The 19773-nt window shown below is 40.5% G+C and overlaps 2 protein-coding genes across 2 annotated transcripts in view; one reads left to right on the top strand and one right to left on the bottom strand.

Annotated features, from left to right (window-relative positions):
* Nucleotides 1-19773, top strand: part of LOC126559692 (surfeit locus protein 4 homolog) — a 464744-nt gene that overhangs the window by 218404 nt on the left and 226567 nt on the right. The window lies entirely within an intron of this gene.
* On the bottom strand, nucleotides 2527-6104 carry LOC126564540 (uncharacterized). Its single transcript, XM_050221621.1, has 7 exons — nucleotides 5958-6104; nucleotides 5455-5846; nucleotides 5103-5388; nucleotides 5010-5016; nucleotides 4492-4681; nucleotides 2601-2674; nucleotides 2527-2540 (listed from the first exon to the last, which is right to left on the bottom strand). Exons 1-7 carry the CDS (start codon nucleotides 6102-6104, stop codon nucleotides 2527-2529), a joined length of 1110 nt encoding a protein of 369 aa, XP_050077578.1.

Below are 19773 nucleotides of genomic sequence, written 5' to 3'. Positions count from 1 at the left end.
GTATTTGTTCAAATCCTCTTATATCCTAGACTTTATACACAGAGCCAGCCACTAATCGATTCACGCCGCAGAATGAGACGATATGCTGACGTAGCAAACTCCCGCAACAAGTATGATGAAACAGAGAATGGAATACAATAACAATACTTCGGCAGGACAAAGATGACAAATAGTTAGCAGCACACATGTGAACCAAGACGACGGAGCACGTTCAACGTTGTTGAACGTGTGTGTTTGAACGTGGAGCACGTTCAACATTTTTTTGAACGTCAACCAATTTTTTCGGACCATTTTGAAATGCCAAACCAATCGACCTTCGGGCACAAACATGAACCGACCTTCCCTCTAAATCCTGCGATTGAGGGGTCAAGGTTAATTTAACCGTGGTGAATTGCCGCATGGGTTTCCTGCTAATGAGAAATTTGACACAAGCAGTGCTACCAGTTCCGTTCAAAAACGGTTGTCATTTTTCGCATTTCTCGGGCTGCCTGGGAGCACTCTATAGTGAGTTGAGAGGAGGTGTCGGAATAGCTCTATTTGGGTATGCCATCTTGGGAAAAAAATTGAAAGTTAGTTGACTGGAAGGTAAACAAACTTCGGTCAAGCAGTTGTAAACACACAGATTTTCGGTTAATTTTCCGTAAGGAGATTAAGAGATGTTCTTGTCCACCGGTTTATTCTATTCTCCCTCTTTTTGACAGCTTGCACACTGTCTCTTCTTCGGTCATCGTATGTGTCAAAAAACCAAGATGCTCACAACCCAAGGTTATTGTAACCTCAAGATGTTTACACAGTCTTCTGTTGATCAGACACTTGAAATCGGTAACGGATTGTTTCATCCTAAATTTAAAAAAATAATTTACATGTTTTAACAAATAAATAAGTTAGAAAGTGTATTGTTTAAGATAATATGTGGGCTGTAGCACAATCAAATTGTGTTCGGGGCATAAAATCGAGAGAATTATGCGTTATATCTTTTATACAATCCACGCTCATCCAAAGGTGATTTTGGCGCCAAAATGTAAAAGTGGAAAGAGGAAAAAAGTGGTGAAGATGAGTGTTCAGAGTTAATAGATAACTGCATTATGAACCGCAAAACAATTACAATACAATATTTTTATGTTAAGTACGAGTGTTATGCGTGTTATTTTGTTATCGCTTTTACTGATCCGTTCATCCAAATGCGATTTTGGACGCAAACACAAAGGTGGAAAATAATGGTTAAGATGAATGTTGAGCGTCAATAGATAGTAATACATAGTATAGTAATAATACATAGCATAGAATAGTAATACAGTGTGTACAACAACTTATTAAATTGTTACTTGCATGTGTAATAATCACTTTCTTTCACTAAACTGTTCATATGTATGTTTTCCTTTTGCTATCCCTATGCTATACTCATTGTCATATACAGCAACAATACAAGGTTGAAAAACACCTTAAATTATACTGAGCCAGATCATCATCCCTTTTACAATGCTTTTTAAGACCTATCCTAAGCATATTTATCAGCAGGAGAGAGGAAAACGGTAGAAGACTAGAGAAGGCACCCCCTAGAATATTTTTTGTACAGCACTGTGAGATTTCAATTTTATTGCACAGTGTGTTTTGGTTGTGGTCAAAAGAGATAGAATAAATATGATGTCTCTGAAAAAAGCGGGTTGTTGCTAGATTGACCATTCACAAAACAAAAAGCAAAATACTTTCCTGACCCTACCGCACTGCATACGGACCATTACCACCAACATCTAACATGCGTGGTATTTACGCATCAGCATCAGCCCGAGTTTCCTGTCGATTCATAATTTTCACTTTTACATGCACATCCTAATGCCACCCACAAATGTACGCATCAGCTGGTGTTGAAATTCAACAACAAAGCAAAAATGGTGACTATCCTACCCCCTTGGTCTGTAAACAAGCCCATCATATTTATTCTATCTATTTTGACCACCACCAAAAATACACTGTGCAATAAAATTGAAATCTCACAGTGCTGTACACAAAATATTCTAGGGAGAGCCTTCTTTAGTCTTTTACCAGGAAAACGTATCACTAATTCACTTTTTTGCACTGTAAATAAAAAAAAATTAAACGTTAAATCAGCTGATTCGTTTCGGTCAAGTAAACGTCATATACTTCTGGCATACTTCTTCTTTCTACTTGTCAAAACGGGGTTTTTACGACACCTCCTCTCAACTCACTTTGTAGCACTCTATAGCGAACAGACTACTGTCATCGTGCATTCCCTGGCGGCACAAAAACTTTAAAAGTACACCGATTAGGGCAATTAAAAGTTGTACGTTTAGGCGTACGAATAAGAAGACCTATTCGTACAATTGAGCTGTCAAACGCCGTACTCAAGGTAATCAATGTTCAAGATATGTATAGGAATTTTTTTTCAAAAATTCAAGGTACGTAATAAAAAAATATATATTTAAGGACCTTTTGCAATTGACTTAGACCTTTGCTTTACATACTGTGATTTTATTTTATTGCTGTTATTTCGCTCTACGCCGGTTGTCAGGCCTCATACGCTGCGGAAGAGTGAAGAAGAGAACATTACTTGTGTTATAGCATATGGAGTTTTTTTTTACCTGTTTTACCGTTGTGAATTCGATCCATCGTCGTTTGGGGTACAGTAACTAAGTCCTTCGCATTGCGCCTCCGGCTGTATCGATTAATAACAGATTATTTCGACGTTTTTAGAATCTTGCAACTCACTTTCATCATGAAATGGACAACTGTTCTACAGGCGCTTAAAATCAACACAAAAGATGTGTTGGTTAACGAACACAGTAATCCCATGCCAAGCACGTAACCGAATTCCGAGAATATCAATCCGTGTTCTACGATTACTGTATCGAAAGGATGGCAGCAAGCAAAATCTGCAGCAACCGTTGCCCTTCAGCCGGATGTATCGATGGTTCCGAACTTGTGACCTACTGCAAAATCCTACGCCAAGCCATCCGCGTTATGTTATTATCAGTGTGCCAAAAGGATGGCAACAAGGAAAATCCGCTGCACCTGTAACACTCCGTCCGTTTACTTCTACATCATCTTTCATTCAGCAATCATCGTCCAGTCAACACATAAATGTGCCACAAATTGAACAATTTGCTGCCGTAACCATTTGACCATTTCCATCTACATCACCTCTCCTTCTGCAATCATCAACTAGTCCAGTTTCCAATGACCTTCCCACAACGGTCAATCGTACTAAAAGGAAATGTGATTACCAAGCAGAAATAGATGAGCTCAAGGAAGGCATGAAAAAAATGAAAAAAGAGATAGCAAATCTTTCTAAACAAGTTACACATTTACGAACAACAGGTGATATTTTGAAAAACAGTCCCAATAGTCCAAATTTACCATTCTTCGATTTTAAGCCATTAGAAAGTAAAGAGAAGCTAGACAGTTTCGAATCGAAGCTAGAGGATTTGGAATTTAAGAACATTATGTAAAGATGGCTGGCATCTCACACGGTATCAATAGACCATACCAATAGGATGCATGCACATGGGCATACTCGAAAGAGGATATAATACCATTAATAATTTATTTGAGATTTATAAATTTAATCACCATAGCTGCTAATACGGATGATGGCAATGAAAATAATGAAACCATAACAAAAGATTTCATGAAGAAAAAATTACGACATGCAGCGGAGAGAGCAAAACATTTCAAAGGTTTTCGCAAGTCATCATGCCATTTTAAAACACACCTATCGCGTGAATAAATAATACTGTAATACTTTCAGTAAAACTTCAGACCTTTAATTGAAACACCGGGAAAAAATTAGTTATATAAAAGGTTATTATATATGTATCATTTTAGTCTTGTCTGTAACCTATCTTATCTGGAGCTAAAACCTTAATTTACAATTTATTTCAGTCGTTTGTTAAAGTATGCAAAAGAGGAACAAACAGCATTTGTCCTTGCTCTTCTAGGGTCAATGCTACATATTTACATTTGATTTCGCTTGGATGGAATTCTTTTTCTAAGTCAAGTGTTCTTAAGTTTGCAGTATTATATTGAAACCAGTCGAGGGAAATTCATTGTCAAAATAATTTGTGGCTTCTTTTAAAGATTTTCCTCTTATTATGAAGGAGGTACCTGAACTGCTGGCTGATATATACTGTACCAGTTCTAATTTTTCGGTAAGAAACCATCCGTCTCGATTTCCACTACGTAAAATAGAATCAGGAAATATTACTTTAACTCCTTTTTCTGTTTCTTCCATGAAAGGCTCAGTATTACGATCCACGCGTAGCTTTACAATATGAGCGTTTTCAAATTCTAATAATCGTTTTGCCACTTGCTCTAAGCTTTTGTATCCGCTTCTCTGTAACTTTTTTATATGCTGCATTTCATTTTCAAAAGGATACGCCGATATAGAAAATAAAGGGCCAAATTTAAAAACTTCGTTATAGACATAGAGTAAGTTGTGTATGTTGGCAGTTACATAGTGTATGTTGGCCATACACCGAATCGAACTGAGTAACAAACTTGTATAATAATTGACCAGCGTATGCCCAATATTCTTCATATGCTCTAGACGATAATATTGTTACTGCACAGAATAGTAACAAAAAATGATCGAAAGTTTTCTTGCTCAAGTTATCCTTAAGAACTACAAGGCTAGCATAATGAAGGAAACTGCTGTATTCTGTCCCTTTCAAATATTTAAGATGTTAAAGGCTACGCATACATCGATGTATCTCTGAAGGCAACTGCATATTTTCCAGTGTCATTGATATTCGACTACACTGTGCAGACGTCTATTTATCCTCAACCCCGAACGTTCCATGCAACCAAGCATTTAGTAATCGCCTCATCACACCAAGATCGATGAGATGCAGGCGATCTGCTACCACAATATTCTAAATAATTGATCGGTACGCTTCAGTACATCGCTGTCCCAATAGAAAGTGGTGCGAGATATAGAGCTTTGTTCGCCGACGGTGTAGCATTTCAAACATCCATGTTTTGCGTTGAAATACATGACGCCTAAAACAAAAAACATGATTCAACAATAATTATGCTTTAAGTTATATAAAGAAACTAGAGAACTTACCTTTGATTTATGCTCTTGCCGGAGCATCGCATATAAATGCGCGCAAAGCCACATGAACTATTTGGTTGTTGATTTGGATACCGTTTTCGATAACATCATTCATCTCCTTAACAAACGGTGCAAGAAACTCCTGTAGCTGTGGAGGTTTCGTAATGCCGTGGAACATTGCCACTATCATAGGCGAAAGAAACGGTATCTCAAGAACGTTGATTAATATTGGCAAAAATAAAGAAGGAGATCCTTTGAACAACGGCAATCCATCGATAGATACATTAATACTAATGTTTTCTGGAACATTCACATGCCTGTAAAGAAAAATGGGTGCATGTTTTATGAAAAAGCCGTGCAGCCGTTTATGACAAACAACTCACTCAAGGCGATTTATCAAGCAATGGTTTACTCCATTGTACAAATATCTGCCACCTTCAATTGCACTGATGTTCAAAGGTGTTCGTGAAGTCTGCTGTTCGGGCATCATGTTTACCGATGATCGCGATTGGTAGTTGGTGAGCGCCCAATATTGCAAAGCTTCTTTTAATTCCATGTTCTGAAACTGAGACACTCCGCCGGAAGATATTATCTCTTCACCATCCTCATCGTCATGATCATCATTTTCATCATAATCATCTTGACTCATCCAATCATTATCTTCGTCGAGACACGATGCTTCATACGTATTGCCGGTACAACCATCCGATGTTTCAATAATCAGTACATCATCGATTGTTTGGATGTTTTCTGTGTCTTCTAAGTGTATGGTTGTCTGAAATGGATGGCATGAAAGTGTAATCCTTAACACAGTAAGGAGCTACGAATTCACTCGTTTCTTTCGTTCCTATAATTACTTACCGAAAGTAAACAATCAACCGTTTACTTTTGGTAAACAATCAACCGTAGATTCAGGATCAGCATTCTCGGATTGTTGTTCCATAGACTTTTCCAATGCTTTCCTTCGAGCCGACATTTTGTACAGTTGACCCGTAACACGCAATTTATGAAAATGCGAAGAGTTACGTTTCATTTTCATGTTTTTTGTTAAAAAGAACACAAACTAAACCAGATTGTTCACTGCTATCAAAGAATGTTTATGTAGCTTTGCACGCCAAATAACGCTAGGTACAAAACCAAACAAGGCAAATATGCGATGACAACTTGTCGACACACACACTCGTGGCGAAGCACATATCCTCACAAGGAAAGCATAGGCTGATGTGTTTGACAGCTTGCTTATTCGTACAATTTGGCCCAGTGGGTTGTTTCCATTCCGCTTTTAGACTCGCTCTGCGCAAAACTCAATTTCAAGTGTTCTTATACCGGCCCGGAAGATTCTCCAAAGACAACAGAGCCGCGTTGGTGATGGTCATTTGTCAGGAAACAAAAAATATGTTACCAATCGCATACTGGCGCAGTATGCGTTAAACTTAAAAAATGCGTGAGCCAAAACGGCACACGATGCGTGTACCTGTGTGTGTATTCTTTTACCGTACTGGAAGATGCTCCTGAGATGATCACGACGCTGTTGTGATGTTTCAATATCAATCGAGAGTAACAATATCGGCCTGCTATGCGTAAAGCGAAACTGCTTTCGAAAAAGGTAATACGCGGCATTGCCTACATCATGATCGTTTCGTACCGGTGTTTGGGTGTAGAAATACCTGTGAAAGTGTATGTTTGTGAATGAATCTTCCGTACGTGTGTTAGACATATGCTAAATCAAAACGATTTTGCCTTTGTTTTATTATTTGCATAGCCATCTAAGTGCGTTACGAAAAAAACATGATCCATGCTAATAATACGTTTCATTTTACAGATCCAACTCTCCGAGGATGCGCACCTGGGATTAGAGACTCGTTACAGCTGGTGGAGAGTTCTGGTACAAAGGAATAAAGAAAAAATTGTCCAACTACGTACGTCCGGTACGTAATATTTTTGTGCTCAATTTTGTCGGTATAATAAATCTCTGATTTCATATTTCAGGTCAACTGTACCGTCAATCGATACATTATCGATACAGCTGTCGGGCTTCCACTCCATAGAAGTGGATCAACATAGCTCTGGCCCATTTAAAAGAAGGTTGTTGAAATACTCGCAACTCGTGTCATGATGGTCACGGTGTTTCGTGGACGGTCCAAACCAACCAACCTGGAAGCGTATTTGAGTCGTGGACGGTCCAAACCAACCAACCTGGAAGCGTATTTGAGACCATCGTTAACATAGGCAAATGAACTTTAAAGTCATGGACTGCAAATTGATGAAAGAGTGTTACAGCTTAGGGTATCCAGTGTGATTGCAGATTCAAAAGCGCGAAAATTTTTAAAGGGTATGTAAATTGAATATTGTTTATCCCATCGAACCAATATTTTCATCGTTGCAGCAACGACCAATTTTACGGGTACCATGACTACACGAATTGTAGATGTGTAAAAGAATATTTAACATGGAATAGGAAAATGATTTTCGATTCATTTGGCGCGCCTTCAGGAACGGATGCTGGTTTTCGAGCGAGAGAATGTCCATTCCATCACCAAGCTTGCCGGTCGCCATTCGAAGCTTGCCGTTATTGGACACGAGCAGAGGAATTTTTGAACAGTTTTGTGAAAAATGTTGATAAAGTGTAAGTTTGTGAGTACTTAACGAGCAACGTTCACAATCCTCAGCCTATTACTCAAGATATTTTTAAGAATGGTTCTTTGGCCAGGTTTTCCTCATACTGTTTCGAAAATCATCTGCAGGCGTTGAAACGTTTGGTGCGATATGGTTTTCGACGTTGAATTCAAGTAGCAGCACCCTCAGATAACCGAGCTACAATTACTGTGGCAGACGCTATCACAAACCTAGGCTTTCCCCGCCTGACTAATAATGCAAAACGAATCTTTTTGGCATCAAACTTTGTTTTGCGTCTTTTGGAAAGAGATCAAAGTTTAAGTCTTTTGGAAAGAGTTTCAAAACTTATGCTCTAAAAGGTAAACGATAATGAATAGTCAAATTTCTGAAAGTCAAACTTAAATGGGGAAATTTTTCAGTGACCGTGACAGTAACTGAAAAACACAGTTTGAAACTAGCTTTAATTGGTTTGATTTGTTCTTTTCTAATGCACGAGCATTATCCGGAATCGATATTTTCGTCTTCAGACAATCTCATACATCAAACAGTAGAAAACATTCCGCTTTTGAAGTAAAAGTATCGTTAGTTGATGTTAGGTGTAAACTTGTACCCGGTCATCCGCCAACTAAACCCGTTATTATTGTGTTTTAGCCTCTTTTGCACACCCTTCCATCTTAATGCGAGAATGTAGTCTTTTTTACACTGTATTATACCTATATGCATTACATTATGCCTATGACTTTCTAGACTGCCATCGAAATACATACTCAAACGCGTTTGCACGGGAAAGTGGTGGAGATTTTTTTAATTAATTTACATTTGATTTGACGGCACTGGACCCAGTGCCGTATTGTCTGGTGGGGATTTTATAATCATAATTTTCATCATTCTGTTTCCGTTTAATATAACACATCTTCATGTCGTACGAAAAAATTGTCGTTTTCTCCTATTGACTTGAACAACTATATAAAATTTACATTTTGGATCATAGGAATCTTCGGTCCATTTCTGCAACCGCATAGACAACTACATTGCCTGATGAAAGATTTAGTAAACAAAACTTTAAAACTATCGTGCAATCTTGTTTTAGCGTCCGGCGTGTCATTATTGAATCTATCAAATGATGCAGCACTTTTTGGAAATAGTCTTGATCGCCTAGATGCTCTTTAAAACCCTTTAGCTCAGCTTCAGTTGTAATGTGTGTGCATTGCGAATGATGGCGAGTTATCTTGTTCCTTTATTGCAGACGATCTACATCGGTGGTATGTTAGACAATCCATCATTGCACCAACATCAGGCATCTGTCAATTCGACTGATCGGTTGTGTCTACCTACGCTCTGATTTTTTCATCGCTTTAATACGTGTAAATCGTGTTCTATCGTTTTCTGTCTACGTACATTAGCCGGACTATGCACTTGTGACCATTTCAGAGATATTGTAAAGTGAAGTCCTGTGAAGATCATCGGGCTGTTCGTGCTCGTTTATCGTTTATCGTTCCTGTCTGCGTCATCCGCTATTGCCGTTCGCTATGGCCGTATCCTGTCCTTCGTGCCTGCAATCTGTAAAGGATGAAGATGTTTATATGTGTGCCGGACTGTGTAATGACACCTACCATCATACCTGCCTAGGGGTTTCGGACTAGGTCTTAACCGAGATTCTGAGACCTGGCTCGCAATCGTCGTGGTCTTGTGCAAGCTGTACTAGCCTCCGTCGCTGTAAAGCGATGTCAAAGATAAAAAGAGATCTAAACATACGGCCCGCGAGGTCTTTGAATCCGGCCCGCAAAAGAATAACGAGAACATCGATTACGGATAAATTGAATTGAGGTCGAGCCGAGAAAATTGAACAATAATTTGTATTTGTAGCATTTAAGGAACCTTCGGCCATTACCACTGAATATCATTAATGTGAACAAAAAATTATACATAGAGAAAATTTATGAGCTGACAATAGAGTTTCAAAAATCTCTTTTCGAAAAATTTCAAAAACGTATACAAAGTAGAGTTCAGTATTATTTGTTCACCGTTCCAAATAGATCCCTCAATTGTTCCTGAAAAATATCAACTAGAACTCATAGATTTGCAAAGTGATACGAACCTTGAAGAGAAATTTATTTTACTTGACGTGCATGAATTTTTCCTGTATTTGGTACCAAAATATCCTCATTTATCTGAACTAGCTGGTAAAATATTTTCAATGTTTGGTACAACACATGTTTGCGAACAACTTTTTTCGGAAATGAATAATAATAAAAACAAAATGCGGTCCGGACTATCACAAAATCATCTCAATAGTGTATTCAAAGTTGCTTGCACCCACACAATGAAACCTAATATTCAAAAGTTAAGAGAAAGCAGGTGTCAAATCAGGAAATTTATAATTTACATTTACATACGGAAACGTAAAATTTTTAAAGTTCTTTACTGTTACTGATACTATAATACGACTGAATTAAATTTTCTTACTAACTTCTATAAAACTTAGTTACTATGTTTCTAAGAAACATAGTAACTTAGATCATAGGAATTTGGAATTTGAATGTCTTTGCATGAGTGTTATGTACATAAATATTAAGTATATTCAAATATAATGAAATATGAACTATGCCGTGTGTAACTATTATTTTAAATTAAAAAAATGTCCTGGTTGGATGCATGTAAAGTAAATATTCAGCCAGGTTTTGCAACACAGAAGTGATATTTTTAGAGTTGGCCCGTAAGACCATTTTTGTTAGCAAACCGGCCCGCAAGCCAAAATGAGTTTGACATCACTGCTGTAAAGCTTCGATGCTGGATGATTCCGCGACTATCTTGGCCAACTTTAAAACGGTGTTATTGAACGAATTTGATCGTCGCCTGAATGGTGCATTTGCTGCCATAAAAAGTGATATTTTTTTTGGCGTCAACAAACGGGACGCCAAAACGCACACTAGTATGAACTCGTTAACGACAAACGCTCAGCTGTTGGATATGCAACCGTCAGTTATCAACACCATCACACCGCTAAGCACAAGTAATAGTGACACCATTCGCACATCAAGAAATGCACTGAAACGCAAAGCGTCTAAACGTAGGCTCGTCGACTACACTCCGCCAAAAACAGTGCCTACCGACTCTGCCGCACTATTGCTTTTCGGCACGGCACCAATTTCAACACCGTCTCGTGCCCTACCTACGGTTCCTCCAAAGGAACCCAAATATTGGTTATATTTGACCCGTATTCCACCAACGGCTTCAGACGCTGATGTTAAAGCACTGGTCACTCACCAGTTAGGCATTGAAAACGTCACAGTCATAAAGCTGCTGCCTCGGAATCGCGATATGAGCACTCTCACCTTTATCTCATTCAAGGTGGGCTTGTAGCTGACGGTGGCGACAACAACGACGGCGAAACACGGAACAAACAAGGCAGCAACAGCTGCCGCCGTTACCGCCCACAAAGGACTACAACGACAACTGAAGCAGCAGCAGCAGCGACGACTAACCAGAGCAGCAGCAGGAGCTTAGACACAACCGGGAGTAACGGCTACGGATCGACTGATCTGAGCAGCAGCAGCGGAAAGGAAGGCACAAAGCAGCAGCAGCAGCTGAGACAACAAGGACGAATGACGCAGCAACTGCGCGTCAACTGGACGAGTGCATCGCACAAACGATCCTGCACGGAGTACTTCGCACATCAGCGCATCGGCAGGTTTCGGATCATGACGAAGAGTGTTTTAGTTGGGTCTCATCCCAACCCCAACCCCATCTCGAGTGTTGGTCTGTACCCGCAGACCACCTTCCGAGATGGGGACCTTTTGAAGGTTCCCTCCCCGTGAACAAAAAAAAAAAGTGCTGGGGTTGTCGCTTACGCACAAAAGCAAGGCATTATCTTCTACTTGGCCGTCCGGCTTGGCATTTTGTGAATTCGCCAATCGACACTGAAATGTGCAAAAATTTTGGTATCCTTCAACTCAAATTCCACCACGCGACCTGCCAATGGAGATTGTTGTAAACACGCACACAATTTCACCCGAAGCCGATACCACATCACGCACCGAGCATCAAATGACACTACTCACCGAACCCACAACACACACCGTACCACAAATGACAACATCGCAAATGCTACAGATGATGCACCTATAACTAACCGAACGTTGTATGACACTACTCACCGATCCCTCAACACACATCTGACCACAAACGACAGTATCGCGGATGTAATAGACGAAGCACCTATAACCAACCGAACATCGTATGACACTACTCACCGTGATGCACTTATAACCACACGTGTTTTATCAAAACGTAAGAGGACTACGAACTAAACTCGACAACCTTCGTATGGCTAATGTTGAGTTCGATCACGATATAATCGTGCTATCGGAAACCTGGCTGGATGACACTATTCCATCTTCGCTTATTGCTGACAAAAACTACACCATCTACCGTTGTGATCGAAACGCTGATAACAGCCTTTGTTCCCGTGGCGGAGGAGTATTGATTGCGTGTTCTGCTAAGTTTAACACTTCGGCATTTACACACACCTTCACATCGTTGGAATTGACTTGGGTATGCGTCAAGATGAACCCAGTATCTTTATTTATTGGTGCGTATATATTGCCTGTTGTGAGAACCGTGAACCGTGAATCCATCATGCATGCCATACACGAGAGTGTTAGTGTAATTTTGGAATGCATGAAACCATCAGACCTGTTATTGCTGTTTGGCGATTTCAACTCTCCATCTCTCACTTGGAAAGCAGTGAAAAAAAATCTCTCGGGAGTGAAAAACGAAATAAATCGCATACTAGACCTCATTTTCGCAAATCCGTTAGCCATGTCATCCAGCTCTACAGTTTACGAATCCTCATCACCGTTGATCCACCTGGACAAATATTATCCTTCATTCGAAATGAAGCTATCGTTTCCTTTAACCACAACGATCTCTAACGGTCAAAACCATAGGAACTTGGGTAGAAACGAAATCAGACGCTATAATTTTCGAAGACTTGACTATTCTGGACTTGAACGAATCTTAGCGAACGTGGACCTACATTTCATCGAATCTGTCCCTACAATTGACGACGCTGTTACTCAACTGAACAATGTTATCCTTACATCCTTTTCCTCGTGCTGTCCTCTCTTGCCTCCTTCTCCCAATCCGGTTTGGTCTAACAGATCCCTAAAAGCTCTTAAAGCCGACAAGAAGCGCGCCCTTCGTGCTTTTAGGCACACTCGTTCATCGCATGCCATGCGCGTGAACAAATACGCTTCCACGGCATACCGTATCTACGAGAGCTGACAATAAAGTAAGGTCTCCAACTTGCAACTTCGCCGGATTACGCACTAGGCGAAATCTGGCAACACCGCCGTGTTCCTTGGTTCCCCCACTACCACTTTGCTGCTGGGTGAGGCTACCCCGACCGCTCAGTCTTGGCTGAGCAGCAGTCAACGATGGAGGTACTACTCGCGTCAGCGTCCAAGTGCGAATTGCGTTCTGTAATACGTTTTTTGAGTGCGAAAAAAGTTACACCTATTGAAATCCATCGTCAACTAGTTGAAGTTTACGGGGAAAAGTGTATGGACATAAAAAAACGTGCGTAAGTGGAGCCGCGAGTTCAATTCCGGGCGCACTAATGTTCACGACGAGGAGAGAAGTGGCCGACCGTCGGTCTCGGATGCGATTGTTCAAGCAGTGGAGGCAGAAATGCTCAAAAACCGCCGTGCGACAATTAGGGACTTGGAAGAGAAGCTTGGAGGAGTGTGTAGCAGCGAAACAATCCGTCATATCCTTGTGAACAACTTGCAGTATCACAAAGTTTCTGCCTGATGGGTGCCGAAACAGCTCAGAAAGAGGTCAACACCTGGCTGCGCGAGGCGGACGGAGAGTGGTATTCTGCCGGCATAGACAAGTTCATCGTGAGGATGCGCAAGGTGTTGGAAAAAAATGGCGATTATGTAGAAAAGTAGCCAAGACCTTGGCCTTTCCAACGGTGTATCGCTTTTTGTAAATAAATGTCGTTTTCTATGAAAAAAAAATTGGAGACCTTACTTTATTGTCAGCCCTCGTATAATAGGGCATGTTATAGATCTTACCTAGTGCGCCTTCAAACTAAATTTGCCTCTGACCCTCGATCATTCTGGCGTTTTACCAATACCCATCGCAAATCCAATAGCATTCCCTCCTCAATCTCTTTAAGCGATGATTCGGCTGATACGCTCGCTGGCTGTAGTGAACTATTCGCGAGACATTTTTCAGGCGTGTTCGTTGATCCATGTACAGTATCTCTCCCCGATGCATTGGCCTACACGCCTAGTAACACCTAGCTGCAACACCGTAGAAATAGATGAAAATGCGGTTTCAAAGACTCTAAAGAAACTAAAATTATCTTTCTCTCCCGGGCCAGATGGCATACCGTGACGTGTCTTGAAGAAATGTCAAATTTTCGTCAAAATTCTGTTTCGTCTTTTTTCAAGATCGCTCAGAGAGGGAAGTTTTCCAGCCATCTGGAAATAGGCCTGGATCTGTCCAATTTTTAAAAAGGGAAACCTTTCAGTCGCGTCCCATTTCCGTGGTGTTACCATCCTCTGGGCTATGTCCATCTCTCTGTGCTAAAGTGTGTGAATCCCTTGTTAAATCCTTTATCCTTCCCGTAGTGTCTAATTGCATTTCTCCGCACCAGCATGGCTTTATGCTCAAACGTTGTACTTCGACAAATCTTATGTTTTTTGTGTCTGTTATTATGTCCAACATTGTATGTAAACGTCAAGTAGACACTTTCTGTTTTGTGTCTGTTATTATGTCCAACATTGTATGTAAACGTCAAGTTTACTGACTTCAAAGCAGGTTTTGATAGTTTGCCACATGACCTACTGCTTGCAAAATTGGAGAAACTTGTGGACATCGTTCCTGAGCCCTCATATTCTCTGCGCTGCCATATGTTGGGTTTAATAGATATTAGATCCCGCCATTGGTACGCGCAGTCCTACTTCATCGCATGTATCCTTTCCTCTGAACTCCACGTTCCTCACTTCTATTTTCTATATCCTTGTTTGTCCATTCTCGTCGACTTCGTCATAGCTGTTCGACTTCAACTTTCCTAATTCCTACTTCCGAACCCGCCTTCTAGAGTCCACTACCTTTACTCCATAAAAAATCATTTACCTGTAATGACTCCTCATCATCGGAGCGTGCTGCTACGTCCGAAGTGTTTCGAACAGGGGAGGGGTGTTAGTACGCTTGATGATATCAAAATCCAAGGTAACACCTTTATCGCAGCGATTGACCATTGCACGACTAGAACTGTGTGGCTCAGTACTTGCAAGAAGGCTATACGAGCAAGTAAAAAGAGCGTTAGGTCGATAGCCACGTTCATGTTGACCGATTCAATGACTACGTGGCTTTAGATACATTCAACACCAAGCCGATGGAAGATCTTTGTTGCGAATCGTGTTCCCAAGATTCAAGGTCTTACAGAAGGTGCTTGCTGGAGACACGTCCCAGGAGTGATGAATCCCGCCGATGTAGTGTCTAGAGGTTGCGATGCAGCAACTTTTTTTGAGTTGACGTCATGATGGTCGGGGTCCGAATGGTTAACATCGTCAGAAAAATCATGGCCACCAGTACCAGAGTCTAAAGCGCTAGAGACGGGTGAAGAACGTTCTACGGAGTCAATACTTTCTTCACTGATTGGAGATAGCTTTATTGATAACTTGTTCGCCCTTCACAACTCATACTCCAAGTTGCGCATGTAAGTGGGATACTGTTTGCGGTTCGTACAAGCATTACGAATGCGAATAAGTACACCGAAGATTCGGCCTGAATTTTCTGAAGGTCTTTCTGCAAAGGAATTGCAACTGGCAGAATGAAAATTGTGTACGTTAGCTCAGCAGCCTCGTTTGGCAGAGAGTGGAAAGGTTTAACAGCTAAGAAGGCAATACATAGAAACAAAATACTTATTTTATTCTATGGAATAAAGTGCCACCACACCACCCGAATGCGCGCTTCGCTGGCTGATCTTCGACTGCCTCTCTCACGCACCCCGATCCCGTATCGAGATAACGATCTCTCAGGACACTCGTGTTCATCAACCGGCGAGAGGCTTCTCGTGGAGAGGGCGCGTGAGTGTCTCCGGCGTACGCACGCAACTTTAGCGTTCTTAGTATTAGTGTTAGGGATAGCCCAGACAGTGTAAGAGACAATGTTGTAATAGAGAAATCAACTAAAAACCAAGCTATCTGGACGTACCCCTGACGAACCACCTGAGCTATCCGAACACTTACAGTTGTTATTGGGGTGGTTAAAACTTATTTTGTTAATTAAGTTAAAAATATCACAGTTTTCTTTAAATATATTTTCAATGGCCGAAAGTCTTTGGTTGTGGCTTGGGTCAGGTACTTTAGCTAGATAATGAGTTATTTTTGATGGAAAAGCTATATTTTTGGCCAGTTGTTTAGCGATTAGAAATTTGCTCCTGGGGAGGCCCGGTGGTGCCGGCGACAGCGGGACCGGTCTTCAAACGGCAGGACCGGAGTTCAAATCCCATCCGGACCGTCCCCCCGTAGTGAAGACTGACATACCTCACTACGTGGTATTCATAAGTCAATACGGCCAGGCCGTTCTTACGAACAAAAAAAAAAGAAATTTGCTCCTAATTGCGAAAGGGATTTCTGTTGCGATTGCTAGTAAAGTATTGATAGGATTGGGATGGATGGGATAGGATTGGGATGGGATGGAATCCTTGGGGATGGATTAAGGATTGTATGTATGGTTTTTTAATTTGGTTTTAGTTGCATTGAGACTAAAGGCGATGCCGTATTCCATTCTTCCCAAGTCATGTAATATTCGAGCCACCCAGTGAGATAAATCTGCTTGAATAACCATTAAACTGCCGTTAAATAGCCGGGTAGGCCGGTAACAAGGCCAGTTGAGCAGTGTTACTTGTCAAACCAAAAAAAAAGTTCTATCGATTTGTTGTTGCTGTTTTTGGCTTGTTGGTTGAACACAGCAGAAGAAACGCTTGGAACTTTTGAAAATATCGTAAATACCGGCACACATTTTTCGGATGTACTTGACAGCCGTGTTACATAAAATAGAAGGATATGGAAATGACATTTCGAGCGTGAAAGGTAAACCCTCGAGCTTTAGTGAAGTTAGAGAAATACTGAGCGAATCATTGGGTAATAAGAAGGAATTATCTTCATACAATTGTGGATTAATCGCATGGAAGGTAATATTGAGGGACACTATAGGAAAACGAATACAATCTGGCGGCGTACATAAGTGGTTTACAAAAACCTTATTATGGATACGCACAAGCTGCTCGCCCTAAAAGTATAGAAAAAGCACATGCTTTCCTTTGAACGTTTACTTCAATCGAGAGTAATAGGCATTTGGATACAGCTATAGGTTCAATTAGGGTCAATTCACATCAAACGATAAAGCGATAAAAAAGCAAGGGCTAGCTCACTTAAAAAAAAATCAAATACCTTGCTTGCGGTTCGTTCAACCACAAGCAAGGTACTTGAAAAATTAATCAATCGTAGATTTTGAAAAAGATGAAAAAGATGATAAGAAAAGATTGAACGAACTCAAAAACATTATATCATCAGACGAAGTATTGGCATATCCGGACTTCATACAAGCGTTCATTCTAACAACTGAACTTGCATCAGTTGTCAGTTGAACGATTTGACTCTCGGAGCAGTTCTGTCTCAAATACAAGAAGGGAAAAAAAAAAACAACAGCGTTTGTGTCGCAGAACTCTTAACGAAACGGAATCAAAATAAACATCCACAGAAAAGAACCATCCACAGATTGGGCCATAGTACGGGCAGTAGGATAATGCAAGCCTTACCTGTACGGAAGGAAATTTACATTGGTCACTGATCATAAGCCGTTAATATTCATCAAATCAACCAAGAACTCTAAAATACTGCGCTGGCGTTAGAAAAATACGAGTACAAAGTAAAATACAGAGAGCGAAAAACGAGTGTCGTTGCAGACGCACTCAGTAGAAAACAACACCAAGAAATTCAGGTCAATTACTTCATCCGCATGACAAAGAAGTCGATCAACTACCACCGAAATCAAATAATTTTCAAAATGCCAAATAACGTAACATATACAATACGGCGGTGAGCCGTAATAAATAAAAAATATAAATATAAATAAAAAAATAGCGCAACAATCGCTATGGAAATGCCATTCGCAAATTTCAACAGAGTGACTATAACTCAAAGCAGCTTTGACCAGACGGATGTAGTAAGGCACTTAAAAAATGTTTCAGAATGGCGAAAATCTGTTAAAGGATGTTTTAGAAAATAATGTTTCGGTTAAAGGTCACTTTGTTACATTTGCCAAAAGCTGTTTGAACGGATTATATAGCTTTTAAAATCAGACCTTACCCATTACAATCTGGAGCTTAAAATCATAGCAGCAGCAGATGCGGCTAATAGTGCTATCGGCGCAACAATCAGACACAAGTTCCTGTATAAGAGTGAAAAAATCGTTCAGCACGCTTTACGATCTTTGGCACCAGCTTAACAAAAGTACGGTCAAATAGACAAGGAAGCATTGGCTCTGGTTTACGCTGTGACGAAGATTCACATGATGATTATTGGCAGGCGGTTTGGAAACGGATCATCAACCACTACTTCGCATTTTCGGCTCTCAAAATGGCGTAACAACACATACATCAAACCGATTGCAGCGATTTGGATTAACATTGATGTGTTATGATTTTGAGCTGCGGTACATCTCAACAACAAAGTTTAGTTATGCAGATGTTCTGTCAAGGCTGATCAACAACAACAATAAGGCAGAGGAAGAATACATAATCGCTTCAGTCTATTTGGAAAAAGAAATGACAGCAGTGCTTCAGGATTCAGCCGGCAAAATGCCGATCATATCCTTGATGATTGCAAAAGCAACAAAACATGACCGTGTTCTTAAGCGTATCATATCATTTAGGCAACGGATGGCCAAACAGCTGAACATGAAGAAGATGCAGCTTTTTACCGACAAAAAGGAGGTTTGTCTATTGTCCAAGGATGCATTCTATTTGAAGAACGATGTTTCATCAAGGCCATCCAGACATAGTCAGAATGAAAAGTATGGCTAGAAGTGCAGTTTATTGGACGAATATCAACAAACAAAATGAAGAGGAAATTAAACAGTGCGCAAGCTGTGCCTTAGTAGCCAAATCACCACCACATGCACCACCAGAGGCTTGGCCAACACCCACAGGTCCGTGGTAAAGACTACATGTACATTACGCCGGAACATTTCAAAGCCAACACTTCTTCCTTATAGGCAATGCGAATTCTCGATGGCCGGAAATTTTCACTACAATGTCTATAGCCGTAAGCGTCCCTTTCGCCCCGTGAGATAATTTCTTCTGGTTTCTCGTAGTTTCTGCTACCGTTTTGCTTGCCAAAGTTACTCATCTTTCGGGCTTAGAAGGGCCACGCTGCTTGTATGCAAGAGGTTTTATTAATTTATATAATTATTATCTTCTAATAAACCGTTAGTAAACCCCAAATAAATCTGACAAGTTTGTATGGGATCGTATATAATCTTTTCCCCTGGAAACCTTCAAACACACTAAAAGACATTTCACAATAATTAAACGATAAATTATTTATTTATTTATTTATTTATTTATTATTAAGTGTGACGGCTTTATTAATAAGGCATTTTCTCCATATTTTTTGGCTGATCCCGGGCATGCTCGATTGTGGATGTGTGGTTGTTGTCCAGGTCTATTGGTCGTTGTGTGTTGTAATCCCCAGGTAGATGTCGTTGTTTTGTTTCTGGTACTATTGGTGTAAATATTATAGCGATGGAATTTGAATGCATCTGGGTTGCCTATTGTGGTTGGATGACTACTGTGAATCTCTCTAGGCGTTGGAATGTAACAAACAAAAACTTTGTTATGGTAGCACAAACAATTATTTGCGTGCAGTGTTCATCAAACAGTCCAGCAGTAACAGTTCCAGGTTTACCGGGTCAGCATCGGATACAAAATCGGCAAGCCCCGTCTCGCAGCAGCAAGAGCGACTTCGCTGCTCTCTAGAGTGAACCCGCGATGCACTCTCGAA

This window comes from Anopheles maculipalpis, chromosome X (assembly GCF_943734695.1).
Source record: "Anopheles maculipalpis chromosome X, idAnoMacuDA_375_x, whole genome shotgun sequence".
In the NCBI taxonomy this organism is placed as follows: Eukaryota; Metazoa; Arthropoda; class Insecta; order Diptera; family Culicidae; genus Anopheles; species Anopheles maculipalpis.
This window is presented reverse-complemented; position numbering and strand designations above follow the sequence as displayed.